This window comes from Brassica napus, chromosome C1, assembly GCF_020379485.1.
Source record: "Brassica napus cultivar Da-Ae chromosome C1, Da-Ae, whole genome shotgun sequence".
NCBI classification, from domain to species: domain Eukaryota; kingdom Viridiplantae; phylum Streptophyta; class Magnoliopsida; order Brassicales; family Brassicaceae; genus Brassica; species Brassica napus.
Genome location: NC_063444.1, coordinates 5,165,805 through 5,190,526, shown reverse-complemented (window position 1 = coordinate 5,190,526; position 24,722 = coordinate 5,165,805). Strand labels below are relative to the sequence as shown.

General features: G+C 38.6%; 5 protein-coding genes across 8 annotated transcripts; 2 read left to right on the top strand and 3 right to left on the bottom strand.

Annotated features, from left to right (window-relative positions):
* Positions 1–6,566: 6,566 nt before the first annotated feature.
* On the top strand, positions 6,567–8,862 carry LOC106418412 (protein ALP1-like). Its single transcript, XM_013859114.3, has one exon. It carries the CDS (start codon positions 6,966–6,968, stop codon positions 8,547–8,549), a length of 1,584 nt encoding a protein of 527 aa, XP_013714568.1. The 5' UTR covers positions 6,567–6,965; the 3' UTR covers positions 8,550–8,862.
* A 695-nt stretch (positions 8,863–9,557) lies between these two features.
* Positions 9,558–17,385, top strand: BNAC01G08670D. 3 transcript variants are annotated; one of them, XM_013859069.3, is made up of 14 exons: positions 9,558–9,910; positions 10,793–11,321; positions 11,394–11,634; positions 12,123–12,412; positions 12,958–13,137; positions 13,219–13,926; positions 14,039–14,133; positions 14,224–14,283; positions 14,367–14,455; positions 14,889–15,341; positions 15,447–15,521; positions 15,703–15,773; positions 15,872–15,929; positions 16,052–17,385. In XM_013859069.3, exons 2-14 carry the CDS (start codon positions 10,921–10,923, stop codon positions 16,898–16,900), a joined length of 3,570 nt encoding a protein of 1,189 aa, XP_013714523.1. In that variant the 5' UTR covers positions 9,558–9,910; positions 10,793–10,920; the 3' UTR covers positions 16,901–17,385. The 3 variants fall into 3 exon arrangements, with proteins under 3 accessions (XP_013714523.1, XP_013714524.1, XP_013714522.1); XM_013859070.3 differs by having other exon boundaries at positions 14,036–14,133; positions 15,447–15,518; XM_013859068.3 differs by having other exon boundaries at positions 14,036–14,133.
* On the bottom strand, positions 17,155–19,776 carry LOC106418377 (patatin-like protein 8). 2 transcript variants are annotated; one of them, XM_013859071.3, is made up of 2 exons: positions 17,942–19,776; positions 17,155–17,865 (listed from the first exon to the last, which is right to left on the bottom strand). In XM_013859071.3, the coding sequence occupies exons 1-2, from the start codon at positions 19,223–19,225 to the stop codon at positions 17,548–17,550; spliced, it is 1,602 nt and encodes a 533-aa protein (XP_013714525.1). In that variant the 5' UTR covers positions 19,226–19,776; the 3' UTR covers positions 17,155–17,547. The 2 variants fall into 2 exon arrangements, with proteins under 2 accessions (XP_013714525.1, XP_013714526.1); XM_013859072.3 differs by having other exon boundaries at positions 17,155–17,862.
* An 895-nt stretch (positions 19,777–20,671) lies between these two features.
* On the bottom strand, positions 20,672–22,559 carry LOC106418613 (mitogen-activated protein kinase kinase 2). The gene is given in 7 exon segments (NM_001316126.1): positions 20,672–20,791; positions 20,880–20,925; positions 21,011–21,234; positions 21,310–21,492; positions 21,576–21,935; positions 22,296–22,380; positions 22,483–22,559. Coding segments are annotated over 7 exon segments (1,095 nt in total).
* Positions 22,560–22,999: 440 nt separating this feature from the next.
* Positions 23,000–24,686, bottom strand: LOC106416611 (pre-mRNA cleavage factor Im 25 kDa subunit 1). The gene is made up of 7 exons (XM_013857535.3): positions 24,301–24,686; positions 24,171–24,216; positions 23,967–24,060; positions 23,807–23,880; positions 23,601–23,687; positions 23,408–23,518; positions 23,000–23,302 (listed from the first exon to the last, which is right to left on the bottom strand). Exons 1-7 carry the CDS (start codon positions 24,669–24,671, stop codon positions 23,231–23,233), a joined length of 855 nt encoding a protein of 284 aa, XP_013712989.2. The 5' UTR covers positions 24,672–24,686; the 3' UTR covers positions 23,000–23,230.
* Positions 24,687–24,722: the final 36 nt, after the last annotated feature.

Here is a 24,722-nt window from a genome sequence, read left to right as displayed (position 1 = left end):
TAATTTTAGCAAACTAAGTTTTGGGATTTGATGTTAGAATAAGTGATAGCGTCATTGATATATTTGACAGACCAATTACTCGCATGTACCACCAAATTGAATTTATTTGATATATATAGTATGAAAGTTGTGTGTTACAAAAAAAAATTATGAAACTTGCAGAAAAGGAACTTCAGAACGCAAAAATTGTACTCCAACACTAACTCCTCCTCGTCACATGCCATGTAAGAATATATGTAAAGGTACGGAGACGTGTCCGTATGAAAATCTATTTTATTTGTGAAGTATTTATTAATAAATGTATTGCACAATTTTTAATTATCATCGATAATATTGTGATGAATATTTTGTTTGGTATGTCCAAACGTGTGATACCGAAAAAGATCCTAAAGCTCAAAACCGAACAAATAGCTTAAGTAGCCTAACTCTTTGATTAGCGGGTTTAGAGTATCACTTGAGAGATTAATTTGATGTGAAATTCAGGCTTCTGAAACATTTTCAAATTAAATACAAATATATGTGTTAGAAGAGTTTAGCTGAGAAATCATTTATGTGAATGGCCTTAGCCTCACTGCTTCAGACTTTTCTTACGCTTCATATTAATGCACACTAACCCAAGTATTTTGGTTTTAAAATTAAGGCAGAGAATAGCGCAATTATTATACTCTTAAAAAAAAGGTAATCATCAAGTTCTCATAAGTCATAACCCCTTTCGTAGATTCTCATATAGGCTATCTGATATCTCATAACCCATTATGATCTAGAATGTAGTATACAGATAGTGGAATTGTGTTTTTCTCACATAGTCCATATACTAACACTTAAAAAGGATAGGTGTTAATTTGTTGACGATTAGTCAACATAGACTGGTCTTTACTCGTTAATCAACCACTCAATATATAGATTAAGAATATGACCGATCCTGACCAAACACACATTGTCTTGTGATATACTGGTTGAATAATGTTTTTCAACAAAGTTGAGTTACTGGATCCGATTCTGATTAGCGAGCATAAAACTTTCTTATCTGCTTTAGTCATAGGTCTTGTATGCATTCTCAGTCATGGACTGCAATTCTTGTTTGTCCTAATAAGAAAAACCGTAGATCGTATAAAATGAATTGTATTCAAATATTACAAAATTTCATTAAGTTACATCTAGTCACCAATTTATATAAAAAACCAGCGGTATTAAAGAATTGTTTTGTTCCTTCTTTTCTTCATCCAACGTGGCTCCAGAACTCTCCCAAGAACGTCTTAGCCGCATCAAGACTGGGGAAATACGCCGGCTCCATGAATATCTGCCTCACCGAGTCACACTCCGTGTTCGTCTCCGCGCTCCCCATCACCGCCGCAACCACCTGCTTATACGCGAAGAAGAACCTCTTCGCCACCGCTTCCACACCTTGCATCCCTTGAAGCAAATGAATCTTATCGCACTCCTCTCCCTTTCTCGTGTAAAGCCTCATCGCCGCCTGGGATCGAACTCAATGCCCAGCACAAATGGCACCTTCTCCCTCAAGCCCTTGGACATCTTCGTCGTCTCAACCAAACCTAGAAAAGAAAAAAATCAGGAAGAAACAAAAAGAAACCAAAGTATCTCAACACACACTTCTAAATGGTCAAATTTTATATAATTCCAACACACAACTCTAAATGGTCAGGTTTTATATAATATATGTGCGGTTCAACAAATGAGATGTAATACTTAGTAGGAATTACAGAGAAGTGCAGTTATTAATACCAATTTCATAATATATTAGATAACAGGAAATTCAGAACCTGAAACATGTAACCTTGACAACATTGAGATCGTATAAAATCTGCACATCCGGACAGGTAGAAGTTTACAATAGATTCCAAAGAGCTCATAACCATCACTTCCCTTTGAATTCCTCCTTTGCTGTTAGCCGGTCAGTGACATGAATGAAGCTTAAAAGACTGGTTACACTAAACACTTAATGGCCAGCTACAAAACTCCATAAAGATGCATACTTGGAGGAACAACCTTAGCATCCTGGAGGAGCATAGCTAAAACCATGAGTTCGCCACCGTGTTTGATGTTTCTGGCTAACTTCCCGTCTTCAGATCAGCAAGAATGAGTTAGTCATTTTACTAAGAACAAAGTTTGGATTGTAATAAGATTGTTGAGGATGATGTTTATGGGAAGAAGAGAGACCTTTTTATAGGTGAACTTGCACCGCTTTGAAGGGAGATGAGAAGTTTTGAATAGTAATTGTGGATGAAGTGGGTCCAAGGGGTAAAGAAGGCTGTTAATGGTGATGAACCACTTAATCCCGTAACGTATCACAAGCAATGAATCGGAGATGAAACGCCAGGAAGGAGACCGACAAAGAGATCCAACACGAACGTTTGACACGGGCAACCACTTAGAACCACCATTGGAGTTTGACCTAGTCAAGTTCATATAACGACGAACCCTAAAACTCATCGAAGAAGAAGAAGACGAAAGTCTGAAGATGGTAAACTATTAGATTTTGTTTGGTTAGCCCAAAAAATGTGTTTCCTAGCCGACAAAATTATTGAACGTTAAAGCCCACCACTAAATCAATCGTATAGCCCATCTAAAGAGGTCCGTAATGAAAAAAATGAAATTGACGATAGAAGCCCAGCGAAACCCGATTGCGTAGTGATTTAAATGAAGTGGTGCGTTTTGGAAAACTCGGACACGTGTCACGACTAGAAGACTCGACTTTCTGACGTGTCTTCACCTGGAGAGTGCAAACTCTATTTTATATAAATAGATAGATAGATAAGATAAGAGCATAATTATCGGGGGTTCTTAGGGTGGGGTTCTTAGCGAAATATAAGAACTCGTCTCTTAACTTTTAACTAAAAAAAGTTAAGAACCGGTTCTTAAAACTCTTATTTAAGAACCGATTCTTAACTTTTTTAGTTAAAAGTTAAAAGACGGGTTCTTATATTCCGCTAAGAACGCCACCTTAAGAACCTTCCAATAATCATGCTCTTTGATTCTTAAACATTGTCAGCATATCAAATTAATAGGAAAGTTATAGATCCAAACATGTAATTTAGTAGTTTGTTTTAAGAAAATACATTCAAACAACTCAAACCTAAATGAATCTTTTCTTCTTTTATTTTCCGATTTACTTGGCATCAATATTATTTTCGTGAAACAAGAAAGAATGAATTTGCAAATAACTCTCCTTTTTTTCTTTCGTTTTTCCTCGAACTAATAGTTTTTTTTTTGTTGGTATAACGCACCTGAAGAGAGCATGTGTTGGTTTGTGAATCCATCTCTCTCGCAGTGCCCTACCATCGTCATCGCGTTCTAGGTGCTGTTCGTTTGCTCATCCAGGTGATCCATCTGGGTAAAAATGCAAATTGATGTTCGTTTTGTGCATTATAATGCTATATCCAGAGGAATCAACCAGCTGAATTTTTAAAAACTCATCTCAAATTCTCATCCAAATGAAGGTGAGTGTTGATGGTGCATTTGGATGTAGATGCATCTAATTCAGTCCAAAATGATAAATGACAAAAATGACCTTCTAAAGTCAAAATATTATTTTCAAACCGTAAATTCTATTTTTTTGCAAATACATATTTCCGCCATAACCGAAAAATACATTTCCCTGCAATTTTTTTTTAAAAACACACTTTCTCGCCAAAACCGCAAAATGCGTTTTTCCTCAAAAAAACGTAAAATGCATATTTCCATAAAAACACACTTTTCGGTCAAACCAATTAAACCGCATTTTTCGGCCAAAACCGAAATAATGCATTTTTCCGCCAAAACTCAAAAAAGCATATTCCCGCCAAACCCCCCCCCCCCAAAAAAAGCATTTTCCGGCCAAAATCGCAAAAAGCATTTTCCCGCTGAAATCGGAAAAACGCAATTTTCCCGTGAAAACCGGAAAATATATTTTCTCGCCAAAACCGGAAAACGCAATATTCCCGCCGAAACCGGAAAAACGCATTTTTCGCCTTAAACCGGAAAACGTATTTTTTCGCCGAAACCGAAAAACGCATTTTTCCGCCAAAAAAAAGAAAAAAAAAATTTCTGCCAAAACCAGAAAACGCATTTTTCCGCCAAAACCGGAAAACGCATTTTTCGCCGAAACCGCAAAAAATATTTTCCGTCAAAAACGCGAAAATGAACTTTTCCCGTCAAAAATGCAAAAATGTACATTTCCCGCCAAAACCGCAAAATGCATTTTTCCGCCAAAATCGTGAAAAAAAAATTTCCCGTCAAACCCGCAAAACGCACTTTTTCGTCAAAAACACATTTTCCACCAAAACCGCAAAACGTACTTTTCCCACCAAACCGCAAAAACTTTTTTTCCGCCAAACCCATAAAAACGTATTTTCCACCAAAACCGTAAAAATGCTATTTTTTCCGTCGAAACATAAAAAATATATTTTAGTCATTTATTAACACGTCCACCTGGGTGCAGATGCAAGTTAAAAAAACGAACATAGCTGCATTCAGATGATTTTGGATGCATGGACGAAATGAAAAAACGAACAACACTCAGATGAAACATCTGGATAAAACATCTAGATGGACCATCTGGATGCATCTTTGAGATGTACAAAGGAATAGGGTCCTTAGTTTTACCAATTTGCCACTTCCAAGAAACTTCTTATCCTCTTTTAGAAACGTGTTTTTTTCTCTAAAGCAGTCCAAATCAGTATTAAAAATATGAGTAACTAGATATTAAGAATAATTCCGAAAATGTCAATTAAAGAGTACAAGACACACCAACCATGCTTCCTTACCGCGTAAATCTTTAAATAATGCAAAATAAAGCTTTTATATATCCATCTAATCTTCGACTTGGGCATTAATTTCATATACTCGATTTTCTTGTGTATATGTTTTAAATTTTAAGCTAATACTAGATTTTGACCCGCGCTTTCAAAGCGCGGGTTTATTTTTGTTTTTTTTTTCAATTGACAAATATTTAGTAAATGTCACATTTTCATATATTTGTGTTTTATTTTATAAAAGACTTAAAAATTTTATTTTTATTTATCGTATTTCATTTTAAATGACTATTTATGTTAAAAAATTAAACTTTATTTTTTTAATGAATTAAGTTGGTATAACTCTGATAAATTAATTTTATTATGGGGTTAATATTTTAATTAAAAAATTATATACTTTTAATAAAGATTTATACTTTTCAATAAAAAAATTCAATTATTTTTATGAATGCTTAAATTATATTAAGAAAAGAAAAAAATAATAATTAAGAATAGTTGAAAAAAAATTATTTGAACTCGGACTCAATGGTCCAAAGGAAAAAAAAGGTGAGAATTGAATCTGATTTTTTAATAGGCCCAAATGATTTGGGCTGGATCCAAAAATAATGACCCAATATAGATTTGTTATTAATATTACTTAATTGCCCTTAATGAAACATGCAATGTTAGTGAAGGAAACATGCCCCTAAGGTAATTATGACAATAGGATCCTGCTTTAATAGTATAGATATACAATCATACAAGTCCTAAATATTCAACCAACATATAACTAGGCCTGGGACGGATCGGATATCCGGGCAATTTTAAGATATCCGGATCCGGATCCTTATCCGGCGGATCCATAATTTTACTATCCTTATCCGGATTCGGGGTTCGCGGATATCCGGGTGTCGGATATCCGCCTAAAAATTATAATATCCGGCGGATATCCAGATCCGGATTTGGATCCTTAAAATAAATAAAAAATAATATTAATATATATAAAATATTAACAATAATTTAAAAATAAAAATATATAGAATGTTTTTAATTATTTCTATGTATAATATTACAAAATTTACATAAAATTTATATATACTATTATAAAAATGAAAATATATTAAATAAAATTAGTTTTTATATATAGATATTACTATTTTTGAAATAGTTATTAATAAAATTTACGGATCCGGATATCCGGACTAAAAAATCAAGATATCCGGATCCGGATTCGGCTTTGACGGATCCAACATTTTACTATCCGGATCCGGATTCGGCCTTTCCGGATATCCGGATTTTCGGATCGGATCCGGATCGGATCACGGATCGAATCCGGATCTCGGATAAAAGTTCCAGGCCTACATATAACTATATAATAAAATTAAGCTAGAAACTTAAGTAACATTAGAACCAAAAACAAATAAATTAGAATAAAATGTTTATAAGTTTCTCTGACTAAATTTGACTTTTTGACATTTACTTTTGTTTCGTAGATAAGGTTTGCTAAGCTTTTGAATTCAGAACTTTGGTGTTTTCCACAGTCTCTAATGTGTGTTAAGCAACTCAAACTAACATTATTTTCGATTCTCAACATAGTCAATACTCATAATCTAAGATAACGTAGCGTTACATCTTTACGAATACAATATTGTTTCTAAACTAAACCCATAACATAGTAAAGGATATTGCTAAAAAAAATTCTTTCGGGTGTCTTCGAGAAGACTTAACAGACCGACCATTCATTATAACTAACATAATTTTTTGCCAGATTTTATAGTTAATATAGCCGAGTAACATATTGTTAGTGCACTACTATGCATATAGAATCTAATATAGTTATAACGCCTTAATCAAACATGTTTTTCTTTTTGTCTTTACATGAGTTATCAAACAAGTTTTACGCGGTGCAATCTCTCGATGAAACAGTGACCAGTAAACGCTTTATCTAAATAAAAAAGCGGACAAATAATAATAAAAAACTTGGAAAAAGAAAGTCAAGTCACCGTCAAACCCATCCCCTCACCGCGTTCACACGTTCACGCGCTTCCTTCGTCTCTGCAATCTTCTCTTCTCGGCAGACAAATAAACCTTTTTTTTATATAAACGTCTGAAACCAGAACCATCGAAATTCAAACACTTGGGAGCTTTCAAGTCTGATTTCACATCTAAACATAAAGTCAAACACTTTTCAAACCCAAAAAAAAAAACACTCGTCAAAATCAGGATCCTCCTTTAATGGAAATATCTGCTTTCCCATTTCCATACCTACAAGACGACGAGTGTTCCCATTTCCTCGGTCTATTTCAGGACATGGACTCTTCTTCTCCTTCTGATTTCGGGTTCGAAGGTTTTGGTAACGACAACAGTAAGAAACGACCAAGAAAGGAAGACCAAGAAGAAGGAGCTGGAGCTGTGAATGGTAGTAGTAATAAGCCTGCCTTTGGAGATATACTCGCGACGCTTTTGCTACTAGACGAGGAAGCTAAGCATCAGCAAGAGCAGTGGGACTTTGAATCCAATAGAGAGAAGTCTCTTCTCGAAGCTAATCACAGGGAGAAAGTGAGAGCAATGGATGGTTACTACAATCAATTGCAAGGTCATTACAACACAGCTGAAGAAACGGATGTTACTCCTCCAAAACGTGCAAGAAGATCCGCCGTTGCTGCTGCTGTTGTCTCCGCGGTTGCTTCCGGTGAGGAAGCAACCACCGCTCCGGTTCAGGCGACTGATATCGCTAGCGGCTCCGGGACAAGTCATAGGAGGCTGTGGGTGAAGGAGCGTACCACGGACTGGTGGGACAGAGTGAGCAGCCCTGATTTTCCGGAGGAAGAGTTCCGGCGTGAGTTTCGGATGAGCAAATCCACGTTTAATCTGATATGCGATGAGCTGGACGCGACGGTTACGAAGAAAAACACGATGCTCCGCGACGCGATTCCAGCTCCCAAACGCGTCGGCGTTTGCGTCTGGCGTTTAGCTACTGGAGCGCCGCTGCGCCACGTGTCGGAGCGGTTCGGGCTCGGGATCTCCACCTGCCACAAGCTGGTCATCGAGGTCTGCCGCGCGATCTACGACGTCCTCATGCCGAAGTACCTCCGCTGGCCGTCGGATTCGGAGATCCAATCCACAAAGGAGAAATTCGAATCGGTCCATAAAATCCCAGACGTCGTGGGTTCGATCTACACCACGCACATCCCCATCATCGCTCCTAAAGTCCACGTGGCGGCGTATTTTAACAAGAGGCACACGGAGAGGAACCAGAAGACGTCGTACTCGATCACAGTCCAGGGAGTGGTCAACGCAGACGGGATCTTCACCGACGTGTGCATCGGAAACCCCGGATCACTAACCGACGATCTGATCCTCGAGAAATCGTCGCTCGCGAGGCAGCGCGCCGCGCGCGGGATGCTTCGCGACGGCTGGATCGTCGGGAACGCGGGATTCCCGTTGACGGATTGGCTTCTGGTGCCGTACGCGAGGCAGAATCTGACGTGGACGCAGCACGGGTTTAATGAGAACATCGGCGGGATTCAGAAGATCGCGATTGAGGCGTTTGAGAGGCTTAAAGGACGGTGGGCTTGTCTGCAGAAGAGGACGGAGGTTAAGCTTCAGGATCTTCCGTATGTGTTGGGTGCTTGTTGTGTGTTGCATAACATTTGTGAGATGAGGAATGAGGAGATGGCGCCCGAGATTAAGTTCGATGTGTTTGATGATGTGACTGTGCCGGAGAATAATATCAGATCTGCGACTGCGTCTAACAAGAGGGATCAGATCTCTCACAATCTCTTGCATCGTGGCTTGGCCGGGACGAGGACTCTCTAGCTGAATGGACTTTGTTTTTCTCTTTGAACTGATTTTTTATTGCAAAATTCTTTTTCCAGATTAGGAATAAACATAAGTGTTTTAGGTAATACTTTAGATGAGATTTGGATACAGAAAGCAATAGTGGACTTGAGTTGTTTTTGTTTGTAATACTATTAGCATTGTGTAATCTATAGTTTATGTATTCTCTATAAATTGAATTTGAAACTTCCAAAAAATTGGTGGTAGAACAAGAGTTAGCATATGTTAATGTATACACCTTTGAATGGGTCACAAAAGGAACAATCTCATATTCTGAGTGGGTTGAAACGAACATATAATCTATACGAGGAAAAGAGTTCTGTGTTTGCCAATCGTTGTCGTAAGTTCTGTAAGAATGTTAATATAGGATCTGTTATATGTTTAACATGTTAGTGTCATCATCAGAGATAAGCATGTTCCTTAATCATTTTTTTTTTTGTATTTTTGGATGTAATGAAGGGTAATACAACAATCTTACATGCATTTATCTTCTTTCACCGGGCATATGCGGTATTAATTTTTAGAATTTGATGTTAAATGTTCGTGAACTATATTTGTGAACAACATGTAACACTACCTCATCATAAGTTTCATTTTCCTAACTCAAACTCTTCTTTCAGGAGTCCATCTTTAGTTGTTAAAGATATTATTCCAGTGAATCCTTTCTTGTGTTTATTTATACACAGAACCTATATCTTGAACATAACTGAATATTAATTTAATAGATAAGCCAATGATTATTAGTCAATAAAACACGTTGTTGGGTGGAGAAAGCTAGTCAATACTCAATAGTAATAATTCAACAATATTTTACCTTAAAGATCCTAATTACGACTTCAAATGATGTAATTGTATTGTACAAATCTGAATGCTGTTAAGATGACATCAAAGGATAACCAGAAATGATTTTTCATTTATTTATTGATATTATTCAATTGTTCGGACAATATATATATACAGTTAAAATCGTCATTCGTCAATCGTCACAGCTTAGAGAAAAGCCATTTGACTCTATATTACCAAGTTACCCCTACACTCACCATATGGGACCGATCTTCCTCTAAGTTTATCCAATGGGTAATATCGTAATTTGATAACAGCCAATTTTTCCCCCATTGCCGATCAAAAACAGGAAACCAAGGAACGCGCGGTTCGTCTCGATCCCGTCCTCTCATGGCTGTTGCAGGGACCTCGTTGGATTTCGATTTCGATTTCGATTTCGAGCTCTTCCTTTGAACGATCCAATCTCTCATTATCTCCGTGATTTCTGGGAGAGATTCTGTAACTGCGGGAAAACTTTTTCAATTTTTTTGGTTCTTCGCCGTGATTTTGATTCGAAGGTTTGTTCTCTCTTTCTCTGATCTCTGAAGTTTGATCCGGGTTCTAGGGCTCCGTTTCTGTGGGTTTCTCTGCTTATTGAAGATGATTGACTTCGTCTCATCAAGTTCATTTTTTTGATTCGCATCTCTTCTAGGGTTTTCTTGTGCTGTGATTGAGTTTCCGTTGATCATTTTAAGCTTTGAATTATAGTTAATTTTAGTTTATTGGGCGTTTTGTTGTAATGAATTTTGAAAACTCGAATTTTTCAAGAGAAGAGTAAATTGAGAATCATATGTCTGAAGTTGAAGGCGTTTTTGTTTCATGATTAGTATGCAATGTGAATTACGAAGGGAATTAAAGGAATTATCTTTCTTTCATCTCAAATTGATTACGGTGTTGTTGATGATAGGTACTGGTGTTTTTTTTTTTTACTATCCAACTTTATCATATGCTTTAGATTAATAAGAAGTGAATTTATAAGATCTTTGAACACATTTCAACTGGATCTATATTCTTGTTTACTTCACTTTCCAATTTACTATAACTTTTCGCATTTTTGTACATTTGCTAAATTTTGTAGATTTTTTTTTTCATTATTGGTTTAAGCTCTTCAATTAGGGTAGTAGTAGCTTAGTTGCTTAGTTCTTAGAAGAGAAAGAGTACGCGATGTTATATGGCTCTGAACATGATTCCGGCACTTATGAATCCTTGTGTTTCTATTTATGTATAGGTTTGAGAGTTTTGTATTTTTTTTAATGATTTTTAAGACTTGGTTAGTACAAATGAAATTATATGCCTTTTACTTGCGAATATATGTTTTGTCTTCCAGTTCCATTCTCGTGGTAAATTGTTCTGGGGGATTCTCACTGAGGTTTTTGCTTCCGTTTTGTGTCACTTTGCAGGTGCATCTTCTAATAAACGCGCCAGCTGAGAATTTAGCATATATGTGCTGCAACTCGGCAAGCTTGTTATGTGCCACTGCGTGTGTATTGTTTATAAATAAAACAGTGGACTTGCCAAAGCTAAGGGAATGTCAGCACCTGGGAAGTTTGATTATTCTTCTGGTGGACCAGATAGGCCTTTATACAGGTCTAACTTAGCTTCACCGATGGAAAGATCTAGTAGCTTTCGCGAGACGATGGAGCATCCTGTCTCATCTTCTCACGCGAGCATGTTGAGGACCACTTCACCATTAGCACAAACCGATGTTACAAATTTCTTTCAGTGTTTGCGTTTTGATCCTAAGGTGGTCGCCGCAGATCACAAGTCCATTCGTCAAGGTGACTTTAAGCGTCATGTGAATATTGCTCTTGGAATTCAAGGGGATGAATCTCCAAGCACAACGCCGAGAGGGAAGTTAACTCCATCCCCTATAACAGAAGAGATCAAAAGACTAAAGGCTGGTCTACGTGAAAACAACGTGAAGGCCAGGTAGTTTATTACAATAAGTTGATAAATTTTGTTCGGAGTTCTGTTCACCTAATTGAATTTTTGTTGTTGCAGGGAGCGTGTGAAAATCTTCAACGAAGCTTCGTCTGTATTTAACAAGTTTTTTCCTGCTGTACCTACAAAGAAAAGGTCTCGGCCAGAAGGGTTTTCCAATGATCGCTTGTCTTCAGGGCCAAGTTTAGTGAAAATGGGAAATCAAGGTCAGACTCTGCCTGGTTGTTTTGAGCTTGACCAGCAAAAGGTGGACGAACGATCTAAAAGTGGTGCATTAAATAAGCGGACACGTACTTCCATGGTAATTCCTGATTCTTGTTTGACAAGATATGCTTTGGTGTATTATCTTTGTGGAGCTTGCACCAAGGATATTGGGTTATACTTCTAGCTGAACAGACCTTTTGTGTCATGATGTAGTTTTCTGTAGGAGCATATATTGAACAAACTATTGGTGAAACTTTGGATGGTTATCATAGAAAAAGCTAGAAATGGTAGTAGCAGATAATTATATAGAAACTTCTTCGTATAAGTTAGTTGTGCTTCCAATATTCAATGCATATGAATGTCATATTCAAGTCAAGGATATATTACAGAACATTAGTCCTGCTAGATCTACATTTCCCAGTAGTTTTTTTCGTTCATATTCTGACATTAAAAAATATTCATACCGCAGGATGCTGTTCTTAATTAATGATTCTAATTTTCTAAAGCATTGGGCAGTTTTTATTTATTTATTAAATTGGTAGGTACGAATTCAAAATATTTTAATTTTGCTATTATGTAATTCAGATGGATGTTCGAAGTAATGCTATTGTTCGGCAATCAGCTCTAGATAGGGATAAAGACTCAATAAGACCTTCAAATCATACTGCAGTCCAGGGTGAAGATCGATCTTCAATTGGTATTGATAGTTGGGAAAAGTCGAAAATAAAGAAAAAACGATCTGGCACTAAAACAGATGGTCCTTCTAGTTTGGCCTCAAACAAAGCTGTTGATGGTTATAGGGAGTTGAAGCAGGGCATACCGAAATCAGCTGGTGATTCCAGGTTAAGATTGAATGGTGACTCAAACATGTCAAGGTATGTCTTACGGTGACACGTATACTGCATCTGAATAATTATTAAATCCAAGTCGATATGTTCTTAAAAGCGTACTTCCATTTAACCTGTTTTTATGTAGTTATTAGCCATGTCCCATGCAAGTTATCAGAATATGTGCTATTTTTGCTGATTTACATTCTTTCCTTTGTAGATTAGTAGGAAAATATTCATAAATGGGATGTCAAATAATTAAATGGATAGCCATTCGTTGACTACTTAAAAATGAATAATAGGTTCCTATAGAATGTAGTTGACCATTCCTATAGGATGTAAACATAAGATTAATGAGCCTTTATGCTCCCAAGAACAAGAGTGCCTTTATAAACCTACGCAATGACCTTAATTCGGCTATTGCATGTGATTATGGAATTTAGGTTGGTGGCTGAAGATCCTTTGTTTAATTGAGCTTAATCTCTTCTCTCGCCTATCATTCATTTCTCCGCCTTCTGTCAATGAAGGTTATTGCGACTCTGTTTTGTTGGTCATTCAATTGATTAATGTTTCTGTTCAAATTATTTGTGTAGGCATGGGGCGGTGAATGGTGCTGTTCCATATGGAAGATCTGATAGCTTCTCTCAGCAGACAGGTTCGGCAGGGCGTTCCTTGATCTCCAGGGATTCTGATCACAATTCGATGTACAATGAGAAGAGGGAACGAGCTATTGGCTCAGATAAGGAAAGGGTGAACCACAGGGCTATCAACAAGTATGTGTTAACAAACTCGCTATCACACACCTGTCAATTTTTCGCTTCTCCAATTTTTATAATGCCGTGGGTTCATTTCAGGTCAAATATTCAGGATGAATCCAATTCTCCAAGCCCAACTTCAAACCCAAAAATAAGTGTTTCATTTCGTGGTCCGAGATCAGGATCAGGGCTACCGCCGAAACTTTCTCCGGTTGTCCATAACACTCCTTCTCCAAGTGATTGGGATATTTCTGGCTGTACAAACAAACCTCCATTGTTGTCTGGGGTTCCCAGTCGCAAGCGTATGACATCAAATCGGTCTTCATCACCACCTGTCACTCAATGGGCCGGTCAAAGACCACAAAAGATATCCCGTTCCGCAAGGAGAACGAACTTGATCCCCATCGTTTCAAGCAATGACGACTTTCCTTCACCAGATAACGTGTCAGATGTTGGATTTCATAGACGCTCGCCAGCAGCTTCTCCGCAAATGAAGTTTAAAGCTGAGAATAGCTTGTCTACAACAGCGTTATCAGGAAGTGAAGAATCTAGCCCCCATGAGATCAAATCTAAAGACAAGGGAAAGCAATCTGATGAGGTCGATGGGAAAGCTGCTCTGAATGTTCCTAAACTCTCCATCACTGGTTTACAATCCAGGAAAAACAAGCTTGGGGACGGTGTAAGGAGACAAGGAAGGACGGGCCGCGGCTTTGGTTCAACAAGGGCTGTCAACCCAATGGGAGTTATGAGACATGGAACAGCAAAACAACTTCGCAGTTCAAGAAATGGTTCTGACACGAATGAAAGGTAGGGAACCCTGCCTTAAGTACTTCTCTTTTCCAATTTTCAGGTATGTGTAAAAGTTTTTGGTTTCATGAGGTTTATCTCCTAGTTTAATAACATACGCTCTCTGCAGTAGGGTAGGTCGCCCACCCACTAGGAAACTCTCTGACCGCAAAGCTTACAAACGTCAGAGAAGTACATCGTCAAATGCTGCTCCAATCGATTTTCTTGGTCAGTTCAGTTAATCAGATTTGTTCTTTCGCATGATTGATTTTTCTTCTTTTCTTTTGTTAATGATTCTTTTTTTTTTCATTTACCTAGTTGGCTCAGATGATGGGCATGAAGAGCTACTAGCTGCTGTTAACTCGGCTATAAACTTTGGTAAGTATCCGTGATCCTCGTTTATGTTTATTTTTTTTTCAGATTTTCTTCTCTAGAATAATTTGTTTGGTTCTTTAATGCAGCTCAGAATTTTCCTAGCTCTTTCTGGAAGCAAATGGAGCGATACTTTTGCTTTATATCTGATGCACATATCAATTTCGTGAAACAGCTGGTAATTCGTTATCCTGTATAACAATATGATCAAGATTATACTATTCAGACCTCCTAGTTTAAAGGATGTGACAGATCAGTTATAAATGTTTATATGCGTATGCGTAGTACTTGATCGGTGTATACTACTAACGTTCTACGTCCTGCGTAGTAATCTAGTGGGATGGGATGTAAATGTGCTGCAGAGGAATACTCTGGGGCAGATTTGTAATTTCGATAATACTAGGAGATTTATTATGCGCGTGTATAGGTTGGTTTCATTGGGGAAAAAACGAAAATGTGTAAATGGTAGGAAATTTGTAGATTTGCTATGTTGCGTGATCTGATGATAGATTGCATTTTCTTTTGCCTTTCCAAAGTTTGGTGAAGATAATTACAGCTCTAATATACCGACTCCTGATTTTAGATAAATGTGATACCATTTTCTCTGTCAGGGTGACCGCTCCGCCATGGGTACTAGTACTACTACACCAGTCGGGACAGCTTCAGATTTCGATGGTCGTGACATATTTCCCGAGGAAGTTACAACCAGCAGAGAGGATTCTAAAGCTGCGCCTCTTTATCAGAGATTGCTATCAGCTCTGATTTCGGAGGACTCAACAGATGCAGATTTACAATTTGGAGCGGAGGATGAGTCAGAACTCAATGTTTTGAACCATATGGTGGAGTCCAATGGTTATAGGAGTGATAGACTGGAATTTGATGAGCTAGAAGATGATGTGTCTGTTATGACGCTCAAGGGTGTTAATAGCTCAGCTCAAAATGTCAATGGAAGATTTTCAGATCATTTATCAATGGACTTCTCAGACATTCCATATGAAAATTTGGGGATAGATGAGAAGATTTATATGGAAGCTCAGTCTATTGGAATTTGCTTGGAACCCATGGTATATTCCCCAATCCCCAGGAGTTCAATCACTTTAGAAATACTGCTTACTGATGTTCTTGGGTTTGGATTCTGATTGATGTGTTGTCATTCTGTTTGCTTGCAGGCTAATATTTCAAGCGTGGAGGATGAAGGAATTGTTGACGAGATCAAAACGCTAGAGGAGGCCATCTACGAGGTGGTATGTTTCCTAACATGTTCTTATCATACCTTTTCTTAAACAGCTTAACGTTGCAAATTATGATTTTACCGCTTTAAATCTACCTTGTTCATTTTTATGTTGTACTTGTGAAAAAAAACAAAACTTCTACTGTGTACTCAAGATAGCTAACTTTGTGTTGTTGTCTATCTTAAAACTTAAGGGTTGTAAGAAGAAAGAGATGTTGAATCGGCTACTAAAGCCTGCCTTAGAAATGAAAGAACGTCAGGAGAAGTATGAATTTGTCTTTCTTCTGCTTTTCTTGCACGCCCTTAGTGATCTTGACTTGTGTGTGATCTAACGGTCTGTCCTCATGTTTTTCCCTTATATAGGGGGTTTGACCGGCTCGGATATGAAAAACTCGTCGAAATGGCATATCAAAAGAGCAAGGTGAATTCATTATGTTCTCGTAATTGGTTAAACTATTCAGTTTTGTTTGCCTTTTCAGATACCCTTTTCCAATTTATTCCAAGTTCATGTTTTGATAATTCTGTGGATATTTTGTTTTACAGGCAAGTCGGCGCCATCACTCCGCAAGTGGAAAGAGTTCGGCTAACAAGATATCAAAGCAAGCCGCATTTGCTTTCGTGAAAAGGACGCTTGCAAGATGTCGTGAATTCGAAGAGACAGGCAAAAGCTGCTTTAGTGAGTCTACATTTAAGAATACCCTCGTTACCGGGCTGACACAAATCGAAGATAACCCCATGGACAAGGAGCCGATGGGATCACAACAACCGAGCTCATCATTGGCATTACGAATGACGCATGACACGGAGAATTACGCCAATTCTTCTGGAAATGCTTTACGGGAAGAGAAAGATGAAACAATGTGGTCAAACAGAATGAAGGAGAGAGAGCTGCTACTAAATGATGTGGGTGGGGCACCACTTTCAAGCAGTACAAAAGGAAAGAGAAGTGATAGGGACAGAGATGGAAAAGGACATGCTTCTTCATCAAGAGGTGGAGGAACTAACAAGGTTGGTCGCCCTGCACTGTCCAATAATGCCAAGGGTGAACGGAAAACAAAAACAAAACCGAGGCAGAAAACAACTCCGATGTTTTCTTCTCCTTCTACTTCTGTCAATAACCTGGAGCAGAACAGAACATCACAGTCCAAACCAACTAATAGCAACAACAGCGAGTTTAGTAACTTGGAGACACTGGACGAGTCAGAGCCTCTCGACCTATCTGGCCTGCAGATACCGGACGGTTTAGGTGGTCCAGATGATTTCGATGCGCAAGCAGGAGATCTAAGCTCATGGTTGAACATCGATGACGATGTGTTACAAGATAATGATATAGATCTCCTTGGACTTCAAATACCCATGGATGACCTTTCAGACTTAAACATGATGGTATAAGCTCCCCTCTCCATCATTAATTATGTACAGTCCCGTCTGTTTTGTACCATTATTAGCGACCAAGAAAGGAAAAGGAAAAACAAGTTTTGGTCCCCCAGAATGAATAACCAGTCACCAGAATCGGTTATTCGGGTTGGCTCCCAACAAACCAGCCGATATAGCTTCATCATCGTCGTCGTCATGTGTAGGGGTTATTTCTTTCTCTCTTTTCTTATAGTTCTTGATTACTAGGGTGGTGAAACTGTTTTTGTTTATTGGTGGTGAATTTGGCTCCGGCTGTTAAGATAGGTCGGTAGTTAACTTACAACGTCAGGAAAGAAAGACTGATAGTAATGTTGTGTAGTGATATATAGATAAGTCTCAGTTTTCTTCTTCTTCTTCTTTGATCTCTCTGGGATTTTGTAGCTTTCATAAACTCAGAACCATTATTGTTGCCTCTGTACATACATTTTATGTTCCTTCAATAAAATTAAGCTTCTAATAAATAAACATGTCACAAGATAATTCTTTTGTTATTTGTATTTCTGTAAATGTACTTTCTTATGTAAATGGCAGACATAAAAATCTCAACGTTGAAGCAAAAGAAAAGCAAAAAAAAAAAAAAAACGAAGAAGCACAAAAATAAGCCTCCTTTACAAGTAGTTTTTTCACCTTTCTTTAGATATGAGAGTGAGAGTTGCGTTTATAGCGTTGCGGTTGGTTTTGGACACAGCTTGCTTTAACGTCACGGTTGGTGACGCGCTAACACTTCGTCTTTGCTGCTCTATCACAAGCTCGCTTGCGAACCACTCTAGTTTATCCGAATTACTCATTTCACCGATCCTTTTGCCACCGAACAAAACCGATTCAACATTGTTCTGCTTCAACATCTCATCAGCTATCTCCGTCAGTTTCTTTACATTCTCTGCTCTTGGATCCGTGTCCACGTTCGGCCCACAAGCTCCTAACCTCGATCCGTTTGCCTGCTGCACCACAACATTTTTTTCCAAATGATATTTTCAAACAAACGCAGAACGCAATATAAATGGAATTGAAATAAACCTGAATGCGAACGTAGTTACTGCTACGGTAAGGCCCAAAGCCCATAGCAACAGCTTGATCAACAAACTCAGCAGAACCATCACCAGAGATCCTCGCCATGGGCCTGGCCCATTCTTTTACCCGCCAGTTTTTAACTTGCTCATAATCATAATTCACTTCGAAAAGCTGACCAGTCCCAAGCGACAACACCAACATATCCTCCACTCCCTTAACCGCCGGAAACTCCTGTTTGTTATGAAACACGTGCGTTATCGCCGCCGCCGTCGGATTACTCATCGCGAGCCCACCTCCAACCGCAACGCACCGCGTTTTTCCATCGACGGAGGACGTGCGAACCGGATCGAACGTCCCCGGCTCCGCCCACGTGGCGCGGCAGATATCTCGGAGACGGAAATCGAAACTGTCGCTCTCCAGCGCGTCGGCGCGTGAGAACAGAAGCGGCGCCGTGCTGGAGAGATCGTAGCAAGAGATGAGAATCGGTTTCAAAGTGTCTTTAAGCGTCAGATCAGCGAACGACGCTTTCATCGCTTTCTCGAGCTTCGCCGTCGCGGCGGAAACGGAAGAAGACGAGGAGGATCCGGATCTCATGACGCGTTTGATCGCCGCTCCTGCTCCGCCGCCTCCTCCTCCTCCGCCTGATCTGTAGAAACTCTCCGCGTTGTCCACTAGGAACTTCCACGTGTCATCCGCCTTGAACATCGGGCGGTTACCGTCTCTAGTCGCGAACATCATCGCCGAGAACACCCCTCCGATACCTGATCCGGCGGCGACGTCGAAGTAATCCGCGATCCGAGCGTTTGGATCGCCGGATTTCTCCTTCAGCATCTGCTCAAGATAGATCAGAGATTTTCCCGCCAAAAGACCTCTCATCCCGCCGCCGTCGATGCTCAGCACGCAGATTCTCCCTCTCGGGCTCCTGAACGAAGACGGAGTCCCGGGGAGAACGACGCCGTTTGGAGTCAACGGCGATCTCGGAGAAGGTCCAGCGTCGGAAGAATCAGCACCGGGTCGTAACGGACTACGAGGGATCCACGATAGCCTCGGGTCTTCGTAACCGAAGAGGAACTTGCTCTCGAGAATGGAGAAGATTTCGTAGCTGAGCTTACCATCGGAGGAGTCGATGAACGGTTCGTGAGATCGAGCTGTCGATAGCGTTGGACTGGCTTGAGTCCTCTCGTGGTTTCCGGGAGTGTTGGGAGCTGTGTGGTTGGCGAAATGCTTCTTCTTCTTATTCTCCTTGGAGGAAACAGCCAGTGGCGGTGGCTTATCGTACCGTCGATACATCAGAATCGTTTGAGAGAGTGTGTGAGAGAGAAGTTAGCTTTACACACAAACCTTTGAATTTTGAAGCTAGCAAGAAGACATGAAGGCGTATGCGTAAGTTAGCATGACATGGTTAAGCACTACTCGTGTACTCGGAAAGTCTCGCACGCACGTCCGACACCTCTCCAGCAAATTAGATTTTTTCTTTTCTTATTTCGGTTTTGGTTGAATATCTTAATAAGCGTTACCAAATTATCATGGTCGGCAGATATACGAATTAATTAAGAGATATGAGTGCATGTTTAACGAGTTTTAGTATATGTTTTGAGAGAAAGTGAAACAGTCGTTAAAATATCTACACCACTCTGTTTCTTATTAAATTGCAAATAACGTATTTCGCATTTACTTAGATGAATCTCAGTTACTTCTCACATCCAAACGTTTGGTACCAAGGGTCTGACTGGTTCAAACGCAGCGGTTGCGGTTGCAGGAGTTTGCAGATGCGAGTGGTTGCAGTTTCTAGCGGTTTTAAGAGATTTGTACGACTGGTTCTGCGGTTAGAAATTGGTGCGTTTGCGGGATACTTATGACTGGTTAACTACCAAATACAACAGCGGTTAAATAATAAATGAACAATATTTATATTTTATATAATTATAAAAAATATCAAAAATCATAATATTATAATAAATATGAAAATTATATTTAGAAAGTTATAGTTTAAAATTTTTAATATTATAGAAAATATTTTTATTTTAAAATTTTATAATATTAATTAAAATATAATAGATATATTTTAGTATTTTTATAATTTCAATTTAAAATTTTTATTGAATATTTTTATTTTTGTATTTATATGGTTTTTGAAAAAAAAAAAAAAAATTATCCTCCCGCAACCGCAAACGTTAGCTGAAACCAGCTTTTGATTTTAAGAGATTCAGAGCGGTTTGAAACGATTTGTAGCGGTTTGTTTGATTGTTTCGAAACACTGTCAACCGCTAGCAACCGCAAAAACTGCGTTTGCCGGAAAACCAGTCAGACTCTAAATTAATAACGTAGCTTATTTATTTAAACTCAACACAACACCCCAAAACAATGGTGAATTGATTATTCAAAACTGAAAAATAAACCACAAGGATGAAAAGAAAAAAAGAATGCAGTCAATTTTGAAACATTAAAAGAAGAAAAAAACACTAATAAAATAATGAATCTTCTTTTTCAACATAACATTCCAATCCAAAGTATCTCACTTATGAGAGCTCCAAGTGGAAAATAAAAAAATAAAACTGAATAAGGACTCTCATGTAGCTCATATTATCAAAATACAGCAACAATACAAATATATATATATATATATATAGTAGATGATTAAGATCATTTTTTTAACTGGAAGTTAAAGACAAAGAAACCTCAGAAGATAACAGTAACCACCAGATGATGAAGATACTATTTGTCTCCCTGGAGAGCTTAAACGGAGAATGTACCAGACAGATTCTTAAGCGTTGCAAGCGGAGACCCTGCATTTGTAAAGTATGACGCGAGGTTGATCTCCGAGTTGTTGTCGTATTTCTTCACGAAAGGATGTTCCTGAAATGTTTTGAGGATAATGATTATACACTTGAATTGGATAGAAAAGGGATGTGAAAAATGGATTTATATTATTTTGAAAACAAACCATTAGTTCCCTAGCAGAGCTTCGACTGTTTGGGTCCTTTTGCAAACTGAAAAGAGAGTGCAGAGTTTAAGTAGAATATCTTTAAATTGGTATTAATGATGAATGAAAAAGATAAAGAAAGAGTATATTACCAAGTGGAGATGAATGAAGATAACTCAGGGGAGAAGCTTTCTGAAGGAAGAGTTGGTGGTGGTTGGTCCACGATTGCTTCCATCAACTCGAAAACACTGCTCCATGTTTCCTCTTCATCTGGTGGCAAATATGGGAACTTCCCTGTTGCACATTCAAGCACTACTAATCCCAAGCTCCATATATCGCTTTTGTTACCGTACTTGTTCCCAACGATCCTCTCTGGCTGTTAATGAGGATATTGTTTCATAAGTGTTTACTAGTCAAAATGCTCTCAACAGAGACAAAAAGAGATACTTACAGACATATAGTTGTAAGTCCCGACAAAGGTGTTTGCTAAACCCGCGGTGTTAGTCATAACGGTACTCACACCGAAGTCAGTGATCTTGACCTCTCCTCTGTGGTTGACCAACAGATTCGATGGTTTCAAGTCACGGTGGATGATGTGCTTGTCATGATGAAGATAGATCAGTCCCTGAAGCACCTGTTATCAAAGAAAATCACAATCACTCAAACCGATACATTAAAGGATTGGTTCATTGATGCTGCATCTATGGTGCTTCTTACTTGCTTAAAGATGGTAGAAAGATAGGACTCAGGGATGGTTTTGACTGATTTGAGAAAGTCTTCTAGAGATCCACCGTCCATGTACTCCAAAATCAGCGAGATTGCGCCATTATCGTAAAACGATTGGTACGAGGTAACAAGGTACGGACATTGTGACGACTGGTTTATTTTAAGCTCTTGTGCAATTGACTTGCGAATCGCTTCATCGACGTTTAGTTGAATGACCTTTAAGGCGAAGAATTGACCAGTCCATTTGTGTTGAACAAGCTGCACAACACCGCTGCTTCCTTTACCAATGACTTTAACCATGTCCAAATCGGATAAGCTCAACTCATCATCCGCTGGCTTAATCGGAGACAGCTGAAAAAACACACACACAGAAGTCACAAAGCGGAAAACAGAGATTACAAAACAGTAAAGTCATTACAAGACGCGAGCTTTAGTGATGTGATATCTATCTGAAAGCTAGAAAGTAACCATCTTGAAAAGACAGACGTCAATCATTAACAAGACATGAGCTTTAAATGTGTTCTCTCTATCTAGCAATCATAAAAAAAGAAAAAGACAAGAGCTTTAAGCTGTGTTCCTGTCGAGAAGCTAAAAAAAGTAACGATCTTGAGAAGTTTCCCGATTATGATCAGATCCAACAACCACATTACAATCGAACTCCCTCACCCACTAACATCAGTAAGCCTAAAACGAGAAAGAAAAGAGACTAACAGCTTCAGGCTCAGACTGAGAGACGATTCGAACTCCGTCTTTGTTGACTCGCAGATCTCCATCCTTGAACGTACCGCTCTGCGTCCTACAGCAAATAACACAAACCCTAGGATCACTCCAAATCCACACACGAAGACATCTATCAATAGATCTACTGAGAAAGAGAGAGAGAGAGAGAGATAGATACAAGAATTTGGTGATGGATTGCTCGCCAGCAGGAGGGATTGAGAGCTTGAGATTATTGCTGAATCCACCCTTCTTCATTTCGTCTTCTTCTTCCTTCTTCTCCTCGTCGCTTTCCCTTTTTTCTTTTTTAATTTTCTCGACTCAAATCAAAAGTCATTATATAAAAGTAAGACTTAACTTTATGCGTAATCATGGAGACTAGTCAGCACAATGGAAATGAGAAAGAAAGATCAGTCAATCTCATGTTAACGACGTTGACCAACGACTTCGATGACTTTGCTTTACCCGGTTTTTTTTTCGGACCGAAGCTTAAAATTAGACATTTTAACCGGACTTAAACCGGTTCTTTCCTGTGTACTTCTCAAAATCGCTCTGTTCACACTACAAAACGCAAACGCCAATTGATTTTTGGATTGCTAAAACTTTGAGCAGAAAATCATTTGCATATATAACTTAAACGCAAACATTTCTTTTCTTTATTTGTCTATTTATATAATTATTTTACAAGAAAATACATATTAGCATACATGTCTTTCTTTTTTTTTTTAACCACAGAAGCATACATGTCTACAATATTAATAATCACACACACGCATGAAGAAATATCGTGTAGAATAATAAGTCTATATACTTCACGTCTACTACTCTCTAATCAATTAGAACAAGCTTTTACCACATCCGTACATACATTAGTATAATCTCATACAAAAGATTTCACCAAACATATATAATCACACGAGGTTTGTTCATCATATCTCCATCATGTTGAATGAGAACTTGGAAAGAAGCTTGGGAATCTGCGATATGATTGGCCCATAAGTCTGCAAGAAAAGAAAAAAAAAACATCATATCGATAACGCATGTAATACGGTTGAATATAAGTTTACTGCGCTTTAAAGTTCACTATGACTGTAAGATACGCATACCTTTTCATTTCCATGGAGTTGGCACAAGGGAACAGCGAGGAGCTTGAAGTTTTTAGGCACGACAAACTGTTGATGTAGCGCTAGTCTCCCAAGAAAAAGCTTTAAGCATTCCTGAACAAGAAAAGATGAGGATAGAGCAGTGTTAATTAAAACAAGAATCTTTTACTAACATGGAAGTGGGTACTAAACTAACCTTAGGGTGTTTCACATTGGGTGGCAAGAATGGATACATCAATGTCTCAAAGTTTGGTCTCCACCACTTCCCTATGCATTCTCCTACCTACATCAATTTTGCATACAGAGAGAGAGAGAGAGAGAGAGAGAGAGAGAGATACCATTCTTAAGACATAAACAAACAGAACATAAAAACACTAAATAAAAGAGTCTCATCGTTCCTACCTCCAAACCCGGAACAAGGACATTCTCGTTAACCGAAAGCTTTGATGCGAGTTTGCGTTTCAGACCATCAACATCTAAGATTTTTAAGAACAAAAAAAACTGATCTCAGCATTGAGATTTGAGCACAGATAAAGAAGTTACAAAAGAGCAAAAGTAAAACCTGATTCACCGGGTCTCAAACGACCACCAGGAAGCTTGAAAATGGAGTTTCTATACTGAAGAAGCAAAACATGAGGATGCTTGAACAACTCAACCTGATAATATATCCCCAAACCATTTTTACATGTTATAAAACCATTCTCCTTCTGTAATCTTTTCTTAAAAAAATCCCTAATTTAGCTAATCAATCACAACAAGAATTTACCAGAAGAACAGCTTCAACGCAAGTCCTCAATCCATGAGCAGCGTAACTACAAAGAGAAAAAAGTTACAAACTTTAGCTACAAGTTCAAACACAAACAAAAACCCATATGATCAAAATCACTCGAAATTACTCTGATTTCAATCTGACGACACGATCAGCGATCATCTCGTCCTTGACGCGAACAGCGTCTCGCGAACCGAAGTAGTAGCTGCTAAGTGGGTATAAATCTACCATCGAGCCCTGGTTTCTTCTCGTCGCGTTCTCTTCGCTGCTCTCTATATCTAAAACTGGTGCTTCTTCACCCATAGTTCCCCCCAGGAAAGTCCAAAGACAGAGATAGCTAAAGCTATCACCAGGACAGAAGAGTGAAGAAAGTAAAAGAAGAAGAGATGTCGTAGTATGATCGGTGAGACGTGGCGTCTCCAGAGAGCTCTTCTCCGCTAAACGGTGCTGATAGCTGACGCCGGCGAGAATGTGAGAAGGAAAAGAGTTAGTGGTCATCGATATTGGGCCTCTTATAATGTTAATGGGCCTTTAGCGGTAGGCTTTTGA

Coding starts and splice junctions, on each gene's coding strand:
- BNAC01G08670D (XM_013859068.3), top strand. CDS start 10,921: ATGTCAGCACCTGGGAAGTTTGATTATTCTTCTGGTGGACCAGATAGG. Junction 11,635..12,122: donor AGCGGACACGTACTTCCATG/GTAATTCCTGAT, acceptor TATGTAATTCAG/ATGGATGTTCGAAGTAATGC. Junction 13,927..14,035: donor GGTTCTGACACGAATGAAAG/GTAGGGAACCCT, acceptor CGCTCTCTGCAG/TAGGGTAGGTCGCCCACCCA.
- LOC106418412 (XM_013859114.3), top strand. CDS start 6,966: ATGGAAATATCTGCTTTCCCATTTCCATACCTACAAGACGACGAGTGT.
- LOC106418377 (XM_013859071.3), bottom strand. CDS start 19,225: ATGTATCGACGGTACGATAAGCCACCGCCACTGGCTGTTTCCTCCAAG. Junction 17,866..17,941: donor GTAACTACGTTCGCATTCAG/GTTTATTTCAAT, acceptor GTTGTGGTGCAG/CAGGCAAACGGATCGAGGTT.
- LOC106416611 (XM_013857535.3), bottom strand. CDS start 24,671: ATGACCACTAACTCTTTTCCTTCTCACATTCTCGCCGGCGTCAGCTAT. Junction 23,688..23,806: donor TCCTTGTTCCGGGTTTGGAG/GTAGGAACGATG, acceptor AAATTGATGTAG/GTAGGAGAATGCATAGGGAA. Junction 23,519..23,600: donor CCAATGTGAAACACCCTAAG/GTTAGTTTAGTA, acceptor TTTCTTGTTCAG/GAATGCTTAAAGCTTTTTCT.